This window comes from Miscanthus floridulus, chromosome 13 (assembly GCF_019320115.1).
Source record: "Miscanthus floridulus cultivar M001 chromosome 13, ASM1932011v1, whole genome shotgun sequence".
Lineage (NCBI taxonomy): Eukaryota > Viridiplantae > Streptophyta > Magnoliopsida > Poales > Poaceae > Miscanthus > Miscanthus floridulus.
This window is the reverse complement of record NC_089592.1, coordinates 79,836,569-79,850,616: the sequence shown is the minus strand read 5'-3', so window position 1 is coordinate 79,850,616 and position 14,048 is coordinate 79,836,569. Positions and strand designations below refer to the sequence as shown.

Below are 14,048 nucleotides of genomic sequence, written 5' to 3'. Positions count from 1 at the left end.
AGAGGAACCAAGCACACGATATACAATAATTTATCCTGAGGCTTAGTCCCACCACTATGTTGTGCCTACGTCTATGTTGTCGAGGAAGCACAACAAGAAAACAAACATTGGAGACACCAAGATTTGTTTATTTGAAGTTTAGAATAATCACCGTGAATCCAACATCACCATTAAGGAAGCTCCAGCGGTTCAATGATCAAGCTTAGTTGGGTCTCTCTTTCAACCACTTTTCTCGATATAATAGGTTAATCTTTTTCTTTCTAAGGCAAGATCTCAGCCCATACAAATATCCCATGGCAATTCACAAAAGCTCAGGCACTTGCCGGGTTACACCAAGCCATCTAAGAGGTTTCACCTCCAAGAGTAACAACTGCATGTGTCATGAGGTGCTTGACAGTGCCCACAGGTACTCAAGGATTGCCCAGATGTATAATGCATTGGCTACAATTCTGGACTCAGTTGCAACACTTGTATATGACTACAAGGAGGAGGTTATAGAGGCATGTTCGCTTCTTGAGAGTAGAGACAAGAGTCATGATGTTCTTCGCATCACATGAATGATCTTTTATCTTTCGGATTGATCAATTATTTAGAACTTGTTTTTTTGAATGTGCTTGTCGTATGTGGACAGATTCTTTTTCGCTGAAGAAGTATGAAGCTGAAACTCTTTTCCGCTACCTAAAAAAACTATCATGGTTTTGTAGTTCTCTAACTTGAAATCACTCGGTCCAAGTATCCATCACTGGATCATTCAAGGAAAACTCAGGGCCAGTTTGGAACACATGAATTTTTTTTCTGTTCCTACATTAACTATTATCTATGAAATTTCTATACAAATCATGTGAAATTTCTGCGTTCCAAACCGATCCTCAATCTAAAAAAGAGAGGGTTGGGAGAACTCACACAAGTTGCAAGGAAGGCTTGCAAGTCGCGTTGGAAGATGGGTGATATAGGCAAATATACCCCTCGATATGCAAACAGGTCATCCGATTTTCCAATATAGGATCATTTGATATTCGAAAAACAAAACTAGTTGTTAGCCTCACTCCGGATGATCCAGTCCACACCAAAAACGTATGGGCCAGATCTGAGATCTCCCGAGGCTGCACTGCTTATCTTATGGGCTAGATCTCCCGAGAGCTCTGGCTAAGAAGAAAAATGACGATGGATATGATGCCTCCAGCTACGGGACCCTTGCAATTGCGCGTTACAGGTTCCCGGGACAGCGGTGGCGCGTTTGTTTGACACTGACAGGCGCGGCGCTGCACTTGCATTATCCGGCATTCGGGTGAACAAGACTGACAGTTATTACCGCAGAAGGGGTTACCCTATAGAATCCTAGATCTTCTGCACTGATCTAATCATTTCTTCACGTGTGAAGTTATGCCTCACGAATTAAGCATCACAGAAGCAGGAGGAATTAGCATAGACAAGCAACATTCCACGACGGAAAACAGCGTTAAGTGTATGCAACTCACGACAAGTTAAACAGAGCCAGCAGCAAACTTTCCATGATCTCCAGCAAAATGTCGCTACTGGGCAAATTCTGCCAGCTTGCAGTTACATCGCCTGGCATAGCCTCTTTGACACGGCTTATGCCAGCTTCGGCTTCATCTATTTTGCGCAAATCGAGGCACTGTAGCGTGAAGCCGTTTTGTAAGCCGAAGTTAAAATGAACTAGAAGCCAGAAAAAGCTATTTTTTCTAACTTCACCGGTGAAGCCGTTTTGGATGAGCCGTGCCAAAAGGGGCTTTACAGCATGCAGTCCGTGTTCGATATATGCTACTGCTAACATCCTATGCCAAGCCTCGGTTGGGGGACCATCGCAAAGTGCTTCGGTCAGGCGAGGCAAATTTCAAGCTGCTTTAAAAGAAAACATCGATTGTGCCTCCTCCTCCTCTTCATCTTTTGCTACCATCCAATCCAGATTTGGACCCTAAAGGAGAAAAAATGTGTCAAACAAATGTATGCACAGAAGTTTGTATGATCATACTGATTAACAGGATCCCTGCAGTAGAATCAAATACACAACAGAGTGACACAGACAAGTATTATGGGTCATATGCATATGCTTCAATATGCTAAACAATTTCTTAAAAAAACATCCAGACGTTTTCAGCACTGTACTGAAAAAGGTACCCGGAGGAACACAATATCATAAAGCTTTTTTGAAGTCCTAGTGCATTTCGTTTTTTTGAACTCCTATATTTATTCATCTTAAAAAAAACAGGGTTACACACAATACATAGATGGGGGTCAACAATGCACGAGCAAAAAGTGGTGATACAGAATGCGTACCTTAAATAAAACAAGTAGAAGGGCTAAAGAATCCACAATCAAAAGGCCGAGGTGTCAAATGGTTACCTTTCCCTGACGAGTTATAGTAGGGTTTGTTCCCATCATATCCACCACGGTAGAAGGATCAGCAATTCTAGGTCCACCATCAACAATAAAATCAAGCCCCTGTAAATTTGAAACATTGAAACATATGATGCTTGCCAAGCATCTTTCAGACCTACTCTTTTAAGAACGATTTGGGATACAGCTGGACATCAAAACACTAGATGGTTTAACTAGCTGCTTGCAGTGATCTGTCACCATTTTATGGGTATATAAAAATAAAAATTACATCAATATGATATTTGTTAGTAACTGCAGCTACTGGAAAGACATTTTTTCTACAACACTTCCATAAGCCTGAGTGATTCGCACTCTCCAGGCAACCATTGTTTGGAAATATAAATGCGCGATGCTGCAACTGATAGAAAGAGGTGTCAGATGGGAAACTTTTTTCAGCATAATACTTTACTAAACAATCACCAGTTTTTGTACTGCATATAAGAGAACTGCAGATAACAACAGCACAGATTACAGGCTAACTTGCTCTAAGAGAAGTGTAACTATGAACTATGATGGCTGTATCAAAACTTAGAATACAGTTTCAGGCATGATATTAAAATGGAAGAAGATACCAGTGGCTCATAAAGATCAGCGATGATTACTGGATCAAGTATCCATTCATCCTCCGATAGATATTTGACACTGTAGATAAATGAAATGAAGAATCATTATGGAACTTGCCAATGGCAAGGTGACAACATATCTATTTTTTTATCATAACCAATTCCTCTACATGCTAAGGATGCATATGAACTGTACATGAAATTCTTATATAATTTCAAGTAAAATACCATCTTCATTTTTTTAATGTAGTTACACCAGAATACAGAGAGACATGGAGCCATGTGGCATACATAGTGAGGTACTGAGAATGGCCATACATGTAATGTCACGTCCGTGGGGAAGTGACCGGATGGGATAGCTATGGGTGGTCGCTGACCGTTCGGCCGCCGGCTTCCTACCCGTGGTGGCAGGTGGTGATAGTTGATCAGCAGGGAGGTGAGACAATGGAGAAGGGAGATGAGTCTAGATTGATTGTAATTTGCTTTCTTTATTCCTTTGATTACACACTATATATAGTGTTTGCAAGCAATCGCTGCATTCTTTCCTAAACTCTTGACTGCCAAAAGGAGCAAGTGCTCAATCACTCTTCCTATGATCTCGCTGTTAGTGTTCAGGCGTGCCTGTCTTGGCCCTCTGATGGTGTCTGTAGGTATTTTCTACCATAACATGTAAGCACAGAATCAAGTACTACTCCTAAAAGTTTGATAAATCAATATCCAGCAATATGGAAGATATACTACCGTACTGCATTTTCACTACCAGATCCTATGAACTTATACTCTACATCCTAATTGGCAACAAGTAGGAGCAGAAAGCAAAAGTAAGGGAAGAGTTGAGATGTACTACAAACCTTGTGCAGATCAAAGGTTCATCAAGATTTTGCAATATTGCCTGGCAGATGGGATCATCTGGAATTCGGACGCCAACCTGCCTCCTTTTTGCATACCTTGTGGAAGAACCATGCTTTATGCACTGTTTAGGAAATTGCTTGCTTGCAGGTAAAATAAATGTGTACTGCAGAAGTCCAGAAGATGCAAATAATCAAGTTACTCGTGAAGTAATCATGACGACAATACAAGGTGAGTAACAGGATATCCTTACAGGCCCAGGTATTGCACGCTTGACAGCACGGAAAATGTTAGCTTGCCCTTGGTTGGTGCCTCGAGGAAATCCTGTTGTGTAGGTATCGATATCACGTAATGAGCGACATAGGATGCTGAGAGGCTGCATAATTCAGCATGCGTGTAAGAACATGGTGTATATGCAGATGGGTACTATGCTCTGCAAGTCATATTTCGTTGCAGAAACATGTTGACCCAAATTGACTCTATAGTCCTGATAATCTTGCCTTTGAGTTTCCAATGCCTTTGAGTCTGCATCGATAGCAAGCATATAGTACTCGTTAGAGCTAAAATGGCTTGTTTCATACCTAAGATTGCGAGAAAACATTGGACTTGATCACTTATCAGACCAAAATGATCAAATCAATGAATTTACCTGCGAAGGCGCTCAATAGATTCATTGTTACTCAGGTCACAGACGATGGAGTAGCTGTCAAAAGTACGACCCCATGTTATTTGTGGTCAACCAAGCATAGTTACAAATATAAAATATGAAAAGATTAAGCATATAATCGTGCCTATAGGAATACACTCAACAAAACCCACACAAATAGGACAAATGCACATATGCAACTTATCAATTTTCCGTTGCTGTATTTTTTTTCCAAAGCTCAAATTCAGTGGAACAAAGCTGCTTCAAAACAAAGCAGAAAGCACACACAACCACATTTGCATAGAAGTGGTTGTAACTTGTAAACGCTGAAATCGTTGTTTCATCATTAAAGAACTTAAGTGCTTACAACAATCGCATAGAAATTGGTAGGAAATGCTCAAAAAGTTGCGGTTGGAGTATGTGATTTTAGTACGAAACTTAAAAAGGCCCAAGCGAAGCATTGATCAGCGTACACGGTGTCAGTAGGGATCACCCCGACGGCGCCGCGATTGATGAGGTCGATAATAGGGTCGAGCTTCCAGAAGTCCTCGCTGGAGGGCTCCACCTCCACCCGCAGCATCCTGGCATCCCCTCTCTTCGTGCGCGCAAAACACAGCCACCAAAGAAACCGTTCTTAGCAGTCAGCGCCAGAAAGCCCGCGAAAGGCGAGCGTTGTTGCGGAGAGGTAAAAAAAACAAACAAATAAAGAAGAGCACGCGTTTGAGGCAGAAAGTACCGAGAACTGGCGCTCGGCGGCGTACTTGAGCCGCTTGGGGTTGCGCTTGTGGAGAGCAACGACGGTGGTGGAGGAGACGCGGAGCCGAGCGGGCGGATGGGGCCGCGAAAAGCGGACGCGGAGCGGGGAGGGGCAGACGGCGCGGCGGAAGGAGAACTGCGAGAAGGAGGAGGCCGCGGTGGCGGGGTCTGCGGCGGCCATGGAAGCCGTTGCCGTCCGAGCTCGGAGGGGAGGAATGTGCCCGAGGTAAGGTTGAAAACGGACGGAAAAAATCGCGTTTCGACCCGTTCCGTTTTCTACTCTCTTCCATCCGTTTTTGTATTTATGGAAACGGGAAAGAAGTTTTTCGTCCGTTTCTGTGAGATCCCGTTTTTATTTAGAATTGGCCCGTATTTATTTCGTTTTCATTCCATTTTCAATCTATATAAGATATGTCTAGAAATTGATATGTTCATAAACCTACTAATCACAAATTATGCATGTTAATATGTTAACACATGGTATACTAGTGAATATTGGACCGATAATTTCGTACATGTATATTATTTTGTGACTTTGTTTATGTATACTCAAGAATATTTGATCATGTTATTCTAACTTATTTTTTAGCTCTCCGTCCGTATTTAGTCTGTTTCCGTATTTCCGTATATCCCCATCCATTTTTAATTCTGCTTTTTTTCGAACTCGATCCCGTTTCCGTTTTCATCCCTGGCCCGAGCCCCGAAGGCCGGAGGAAAACGGGTGATTCCTTTCTCTTCGTCGCGAAAGAAAGATGATGTCATTCCATCTAGGTAACCTCACCAAGAAACAGAGCCGGGCCATCCACAAACCTGGACCTTCTAGGCACATTTTTCCATTCCCGATCGAGCTTCGAAAAAAGTTCACATTATCCTCCTCAATTTTCACGAAAGTCCGTTTTTCCTCCTCAAACTCTAAAAACGGGTAAAACACCTTCCTCAACTTTTCAAATCGTTTATCTTACCTCCCTGACCCTGTTTGTCTTTTTTTATTTATTCCGGCTGAATCTTTGAAAAATCATAGTAAATCACAGAAAAATCATAAAAATAAAAAATCTAATTTTATTGGACTCCATATAAGTAGATCTACATAGTGAATATATAATATGGTATGCTTTAGTACAAAGTTTTTGTTGTGTCTTTAGATCTATGCTTTTTATAATTAAATAGAATAATTTGTAGCTGCAGTTTTTATGGTCCAATTATGATGAATTTTTTATGGTGGACTAATTATTATATGCTTAAACTGTAGTAAAAATTTCATACTCATTGTATCATGTATAACTTAGTTATAGATTTTATTTAGGTTTATGCTTGTTAAGTATAAATAAATCTATAACTAAGCTATACATAATCGAATGAGTATGAATTTTTACTACAGTTCAACCATACAAAATTAGCCTACCATAAAATTTTTATCACAATTGGACCATAGAAACTGCAGTTATGAATCATTACAATTAATTACATAAAAGCATAGATGTAAAGCGACAACAAAAACTTTGTACTAAAGCATATCATATTATATATTCACTGTGTAGACATACTCATGTGGAGCCCAACGAAATGAATTTTCTATTTTATGATTTTTTTCTATGATTTACTATGATTTTTCAAAAATTCAGTCGAAATAAATAAAAAAGAAAAAGACAAAACCGCCTTCAAAACTGCCTATAACAGGGCTAGAGAGGTAAGATGAACCGTTTTAAAAGTTGAGGGGGGTGTTTTGTCTGATTTTGGAATTTAGGGAGGAAAACAGATTTTCGCGAAATTTGAGGGAGGTAACGTGCACTTTTTCTCCGAGTTTAGGTACCCCACCATCCGAAATGGCCCAATACATTTCCGAAGTTGGGCTCGATAGCCATACCACCTGGGCCGGAACTGCGGCCCGAAAGAAATGAGGATACTAGAGGCCTCTCAAAGAAAACAAGGCCTCGGAGTGAGGGTTTCCCCTGCCCCTGCCTCTCGCCCGTTCTCTCTTCTCTTCTCTACCGCGGGCCACCGCCACCGCCACCGCCACCGCCGGCAACGTGACACGACAAGCTCTCCTCTCAATTCTTCCCAGGTCTACTCCGATGGCCCTCGTGAAGTCCGACGCTGAGGAGGAGTGGTCCGACTCTGACTTCGATGATGCTTCTGACAACGAGGTCGGCGAAGCTCTGGACTGGCTCGATGCCGTGGAGGGCCCTGACGGCTCAGCTCGGCCCTCCGGCGCCTTCTCGGCCTCCGGAGGCGGGGCTGCGGCGCGCAGGCCCAACGCACACGGCGGTGTGCTCTCCCGCCCGCTCCAGCCGCTCTCTAACCGCACCCAGAAGCTGGCCTCGCACATTCGTGCTACCCCCTTGGAGGTATATAGCGTTTTACATTCCGTGTTCGAAGTAGCTGGTGTTGTGATCTACGAAAGCATTTAAATTTGAGAGAGTTAGGACTTAGGAGCTGGGTCTACTGAAATATGGTGGTAATCCTGTGGTGACATGAGACTCGACGATCTATATAATTTAGGTTCTGTGTATATACTGTATCAGTTTGGAGCACGTCTAAAAGGATAGGATGCTTATAGTAAACACAATTAGAGCACTTTAACTCATGAGATATTTGCGTGAATGCATGACATGCACATTGAGTGTTTCTGTGGTTTGTGTTAATTGTTTCTTGTGATTTGTTCTGAATGATTCAGGAATGGGAAGGTAGGATGAACGTGGGGATGTCAAATTCCGTCACAACTGCAATCAGGGATAGCATAAGGGACACAGCGATTGGAAAAATAAGGAACACTGAGAAGGCTGATCGTGCTACAGTGGAACAGGTTTGTAAAATGTTCTCATCTAGGTGGTGGACTGGTGATGTTTTTTTTTTCCTGTGCCTTCTGGAATTGAGTTGTTCTCATGCACTTGCATAATCTTGTTGTACCACTCCACCCTTTTCAACCTAGCTAGCTTTCCAGTTAAGTGGCTGGCTGCTGCTTGGTTCCTGTATTTTTTTTTAAACGGGTTCATGTATTGCTTATGCAACAATGGAAGAAATCAAAAAATTATTGTATATATCTGTTTTGTTTGGATTTATGCTGTACATGATAAGAATTTGTTTCAGTTCATTTAACCTCATGTTCTACCTTTGATGGCAGCATTTCCAAAAACCCAAACCACTCTGGTATTTGATCCAAATGGCCCAAGGGCCGGATGCATTATAAAAATGAGCAGAACTTCTCTAGCTGGAGTATTCTAATTATTGGCCTGCAAATTTTCATCAGACCTTACCTTACTGCCTTTGTTTTTACTATCCATGGCTTGCTGTATACCTACAATTGGGAGGCAGAAGTTTCTTCCTTTATACGAGTATTAACTATGCTATTCTTGATGTTTAGTGCATTTAAATGCCTTAGTTGCATTGTCTTAAAAAAGGGTGTATGAGTTGGCTTACCTAAATCTAATGAAGGTTATTCCAATTGAATCATTTTCTGAACACTGAATGTTTTTGTTTATATATGCAGGCTATTGACCCAAGAACGCGCATGGTTCTATTCAAGATGTTAAACCGTGGTGTCTTTAATAATATAAATGGCTGCATTTCTACAGGGAAAGAGGTAGCTTTAAGTTACAGTGCGCATTGGAATGACTTCTTCTATTGTGTACCTAGAAACATAATGAATATACACAGCTCCTTCTGTAGATAGAAGATTTATATGCTCCTTGACCCTAGTTACAGATCTCTATTTTCCTGATTGAGTATAATTATTAACATGGCCAACATTAATCCCATCTATGGCAGGCAAATGTCTATCATGCAACAAAGACAGATGGCCAGGAGCTTGCAATAAAAGTCTACAAAACCTCTGTCCTTGTTTTTAAGTAAGATTACATTTCAATGATTGTTTGTTTCCAACTATGGATACTTGTTGAAACCTACTGCAGAAATGCTGATTATGTGGTTATGCTATTTACCCTTTTGGTACTTGTATAAATTATTTGATCTCAAAATGTATGCATGGTAAGAGAATGTATTATTTTATTATTGCAGGGATAGAGACCGATATGTTCAAGGAGATTACCGTTTTAGACATGGTTACTGCAAGCATAATCCTCGGAAAATGGTTAAGACCTGGGCTGAAAAGGAAATGAGAAATCTTCTACGGTGGGATTCTTTTAACCAAAGGATGACCTTACTTATCAATTCATTGAATATCCCTTGCTAGTCAGTAGTCACACAAATAGGCGGGCATTGGTTCTGATATTTGGATGTGTTCATTTCTTTGCTAACCTTGTTACAGTGTGAGGGCAGCTGGAATCCGATGCCCTGTACCGTTACTCCTGAGGCTTCATGTATTGGTGATGGAATTCATAGGTAAAATTTATATTATTGTTTGCCTACCAGATACTTGTCTACTTAATAACTTGCTAAGCTTGCTTGCATTGCAATAGTACTTCTAATTGTATTGCTGAATGCACCCTAATAAGTTGATTTGGTATCAGGGAAAGGAGGTTGGGCTGCTCCTCGTCTCAAGGACGCTGCTTTGTCAGATGACAAGTTGCGTGAAAGTTACTTTGAGGTACACGATATGTCAGACAGCACAGTTGCAACTTTGTAGTTGTTGGATTGATGTGTGCCATGCATATCTGGTCAGTGACCAAAAATAGCTTGTAGGGAGTTTGCTGCATTTGTGCATATCCTTTTGATGTAAAGCATAAAACAAAAAGAGAGCTGCAAATTTGAGCTACACAATAGTTAAGTTAAATCTCTATCAAATTAGTAACATTAGGGAACCTAAGGAAAGATCTGAACCATTATCTTTAGTATTGATAATCCACTTGCATGGTTCAAATTTGAAAACCAAACACTGTTTCCTCTACCTTAGCATACTGACCATAATATTAGTCTTGAATTGTTGTTTGGGAGTTGGGATTGATGATGGTACAAACAACCTTGTTCTTTATCATTTTCTGACTTATTCATGCCCCTTGTTGATTATTCGTTGGTGCATGTTAGAAAAACTGTAGTAGAGTACACAAATACAAATGGGGTTGTGGTAGTTTTCGTTGTTTTTATGGATTTGAAAATAGTTGGGAGTGTGTAAATAAAACTTTGTTTGGGGGCAGTTGTAGTTCAGACCGGTTTATAATGGTAATTTACATTTTTCACCAGCTGCCATGCAAAGTTTATGTGATGATACTGCTCACATATGAGAACCATTTTAGAAGTTTTAGAGATGATCCTTCGCAGCAAGCAATCTCTTTTATTCCATGGCTGATGTGTATGCATAAAATTATCTCTTTTCAGTTTAGATATATTTTACTGTTAGAATTCATTGTATGTATTATTTTCAGTTTTCTCATATTACTTACTGGACCTTCTTTTCAGATAATTACAACAATGCGGACTCTCTACCAAAAATGCAAACTGGTCCATGGTGATTTGAGTGAATACAACATTCTATATTTTGAGGTAGTTAAACACTTAAACAGTTAAACTCCTGTTAAATAAACCCTTTTCCAACATATTTTACTTTTCAGGTCAACTGTTCCTTATCTCCATTCTGATATACCTGTTGTCCAGGGCCACTTGTACATTATTGATGTTTCGCAATCCGTTGATCTAGATCACCCTTCAGCTTTGGACTTTCTGAAGGAAGATTGCTTGCATGTTTCTGTAAGTGAAAGTTGAACCAATCACCGCATATATATATACTCATAAATTCCTGTGACTGATATGTTCAACACTACTCAGGACTTCTTTAAAAAACGAGGTGTTCCTGTCATGACAGTAACCGATTTATTTAATTTTGTTATTGATCAAAGCATTTCCGATGAAGATGTTGACGATTACCTGGAAAAGGTATTTTTGTCTGAGTCACACTTTTGTTGTAACCATCACGTTATAAAAGCTACAGGCACAAATCTGGTTGATTAACAATATTGCATTTTAATCACAGGCTCAGCAAAAGATTTTGGAAAATGGAGGTGCAGTTCCAAACGATGATGAAATTACTCCAACAGTCATGGTGCAGGTAAGATTAGTTCAGTATTGTCATCGGCTTTGGCAGTGCCATGAATGTAGCTTCACACATCTTAATAGCTTCATTCAATCATTAATATCTTAATAGCTTCACACATCTTAATAGCTTCATTCAATCAGTAACTCTCACTTGCATGATTTCTACTAGTTATCTCACACTAGTTTCAACTGTGTATTTTATTCTGTTCCTTTTATTGTTTCCAATACCATGCCTAATACTAATGTAATTGATTTCTTTGCATAGACGTTGGATTATGTGAAGCAATGTGAGGCAGACATTGTCAACGTGTCAATAATGCAACGCTCATCCTCAGGCTATGAGCCAACAGCAGATAAGCTTTATGACCAGCCATTGTTAGGATTTGTGCGGTCTAAAAACACACACGTTGAAAAGGAGCAGGAGCAAGAACAACCGGCACAAAATATGGTGGAGGTTGAAGAAGATGATAGCGAATCTTGCTCGAGTTCCGATGAAGATGATGATTCGTGGCACGAGGTTGATCCCAAGGATGCGGCCCGAGGAAAGGAAGGCTGCTCGGAAGGAAAACAAGAAGAAAGTGAAGGAAGAGAAGAGGGAGGCCCGCAAGACCAAGATCCCAAAGGCCGAGAAGAAGAAAAGGAAGAAAATGGCGAAGGCAAAGTGCAAGCGGTAGTGAATAGCTGTGGACAATCAATGGCTAACTCTGTCAGTTACAAATCCTTCACGGATAACTTCTTCACGAACCAAACGACAAGATAGCCTTTATGAGTGAGTGCAAGGTGGAAGTTACACATAGTGACCTGTCACAACTCACAATTTTGTTCACTATGTTTTCAACTTCTTTGGTTCGTTTCGATTTCTTAGATTGGAAAACTACTGGTATGTAATGTGCTCCAATTGTTCCTCTACTTTGGCTGTATCTCGAATGGAACCGCATAGTCTAATTTTAAGAGAAGAGGGTACATCCTTGTCCTAGTCTGACTCAGTGCAAAACTGCAAATGGTACCTTTTGTTTTGTGCCACTGGATTCTTTGACGTGGTGCAGCTTGCCAAATGTAATGTCTTGAAAGCTTTGAACCGAATTGATCATGACGAAAACATAACTAAAGATGTGAACAGCATTGTACTATATTTAAAAGCTTTATTGTTTATGAGTTTGTCAAGATTCCCAAACTTGCACGCAGAGAAGAGTTTCCTGGCTTGCAGTTATTAGGCTTTCCATTTCACCCAATTTTTTATAATTTAGCCATTTTTCGAATAAAATTTACGTTTGGTCTCCTGAGAGACTTAAACTTATCTTTGGACCATCGGGGTCGGCATCAGGACTCATGACGTTGAGGTAACACGTCTCAGCGCCACATATCTTGGCGCCGAGGTGCCTAGCCGTGCACAACAGGGCAACTAAGGTGATATTCACGTGGCCGGTATCTCGGCGCCAGAACACATGGTGCCGAGGTGCCGAGCATGGATTCAAAACCCGAAGCCAAGTTTCCCTTGCCGACGCTGCTCTCATTTCTTCCTCCCCCTCTCGGTTTCTTCCTCTCTCTAACCCGTCCAATCTCTTGAATCGATGAATTTAACCTTGGATACTTGGATTTGATCCATACATCTTCGCGAGCAAGGTATCCTCTCTCCCCTTATCAAATTTTACGCATTGATTTGGTATATATTACGTCAATTTTGCAACCCTAGATACGTTATTACCTAATGTTTGAAGTGATTTTTTATTTTTTGTATTATGTAACGGTAGGATGCTAAGGCTTGGTAAAGCTAGTAAGTATCTCTTATCATCGTGTTATATTATGTTTTCATTTATGTGCAACAGATAAAAAAACCTAGGTTTAGGGTTTAATGTTCATTGCTTTCAGTTCTTAGAACAAATTTGATTTAATTGTAGTTATGGTCGGATGACCGAAAATGTCTTCGACCCGTTGCCTCTGCCTAGTGGTGTTCCAGTGCCCATGTGCTTTTGCGGCGATCCGTGCAAGGTAGCCAAGTCCGATGAAGAGGACACGTATAGGCAGAGATATTGGATGTGTGCCAATTTTGTGTTTGAGCCTACACTTCGTCAGCGCTGCATTAACAAGATGGTGAAAAATTGATGTTGTTTAATATTTATTTTGTGCCAAATAAAGTCTTGCATGATTTATTTATTTTGTAACGATTGCATTTGTTGCAGACCCCTCCACCGCTCTGTGATTTTAAGCAGTGGATCGACACTGAGATCAAGCCGGAAGACAAGAAGTGGATGCAGAACTGTTATGGTGGGAGGCAGAGGACAAAAAGATAATGGAGAAGAGACGTAGAGAGAAGGCTCTAGAAAAAGGAGCACAAGGAAGAGGAAGAAAGAAGGCGTGTTGCTTCGCACAGGGAGGAGAGGGAGAGGAAGTGTGAACATGCACAGCGAGCGAAGGCAGCGATGGAGGAGAATCCCAATGCCCAGAGAAATGGAAAGTGGCATCATTGCACTCAGTAGTCTTCATAACTTGCTAGTTCTATGGTATATTCACGAACAATGTTGTCTAATCTTGGACTATGCATTGTGTTGTCATGTAATGCACTTTTAGTTTGTCATCATGTATTTCAAATGTTGTTATGTTGATTAATGTGCTCTATTATTAGACCTTTTATAGTGTTGTTGGTTTCATTATTTGTTATCATAATATTGAGTTTAATATTGTATAGGTAGTGAAACGAGCTCACGTAGTGCAAATAAAATGTAACGAAGTAGTGGATTACCTAATTCAACACACACAGCACATGAAATGACATGTGATAACATGTACCAAACTAGGGTACAAAGGCCATGGACTAAACCTAACATGCCTTAGGTAATTGAAGCAAACAA

The 14,048-nt window shown here is 40.6% G+C and overlaps 1 protein-coding gene and 1 pseudogene across 2 annotated transcripts; one reads left to right on the top strand and one right to left on the bottom strand.

Annotated features, from left to right (window-relative positions):
• Positions 1-1,484: 1,484 nt before the first annotated feature.
• LOC136501154 (uncharacterized) lies at positions 1,485-5,472 on the bottom strand. 2 transcript variants are annotated; one of them, XR_010770186.1, is made up of 10 exons: positions 5,195-5,472; positions 4,932-5,053; positions 4,462-4,515; positions 4,313-4,337; positions 4,066-4,188; positions 3,815-3,978; positions 2,973-3,042; positions 2,365-2,463; positions 1,752-1,936; positions 1,485-1,577 (listed from the first exon to the last, which is right to left on the bottom strand). XR_010770186.1 is itself a non-coding variant. In XM_066496646.1 (9 exons), the coding sequence occupies exons 1-9, from the start codon at positions 5,393-5,395 to the stop codon at positions 1,856-1,858; spliced, it is 939 nt and encodes a 312-aa protein (XP_066352743.1). In that variant the 5' UTR covers positions 5,396-5,472; the 3' UTR covers positions 1,485-1,855. The 2 variants fall into 2 exon arrangements, 1 of the variants encoding a protein (XP_066352743.1); XM_066496646.1 differs by having other exon boundaries at positions 1,485-1,936.
• Positions 5,473-7,139: 1,667 nt separating this feature from the next.
• Positions 7,140-12,178, top strand: LOC136500455 (uncharacterized; annotated as a pseudogene).
• The last annotated feature ends 1,870 nt before the right edge of the window (positions 12,179-14,048 follow it).

What these genes read in the sequence shown, in the direction of transcription:
- LOC136501154 (XM_066496646.1), bottom strand. Translation starts at nt 5,395, where the DNA reads ATGGCCGCCGCAGACCCCGCCACCGCGGCCTCCTCCTTCTCGCAGTTC. An exon ending in CCGCCGAGCGCCAGTTCTCG is followed by an intron (nt 5,054 to 5,194) that starts GTACTTTCTGCC and finishes GCGCGCACGAAG; the next exon opens with AGAGGGGATGCCAGGATGCT. An exon ending in TCTATTGAGCGCCTTCGCAG is followed by an intron (nt 4,338 to 4,461) that starts GTAAATTCATTG and finishes CTATCGATGCAG; the next exon opens with ACTCAAAGGCATTGGAAACT.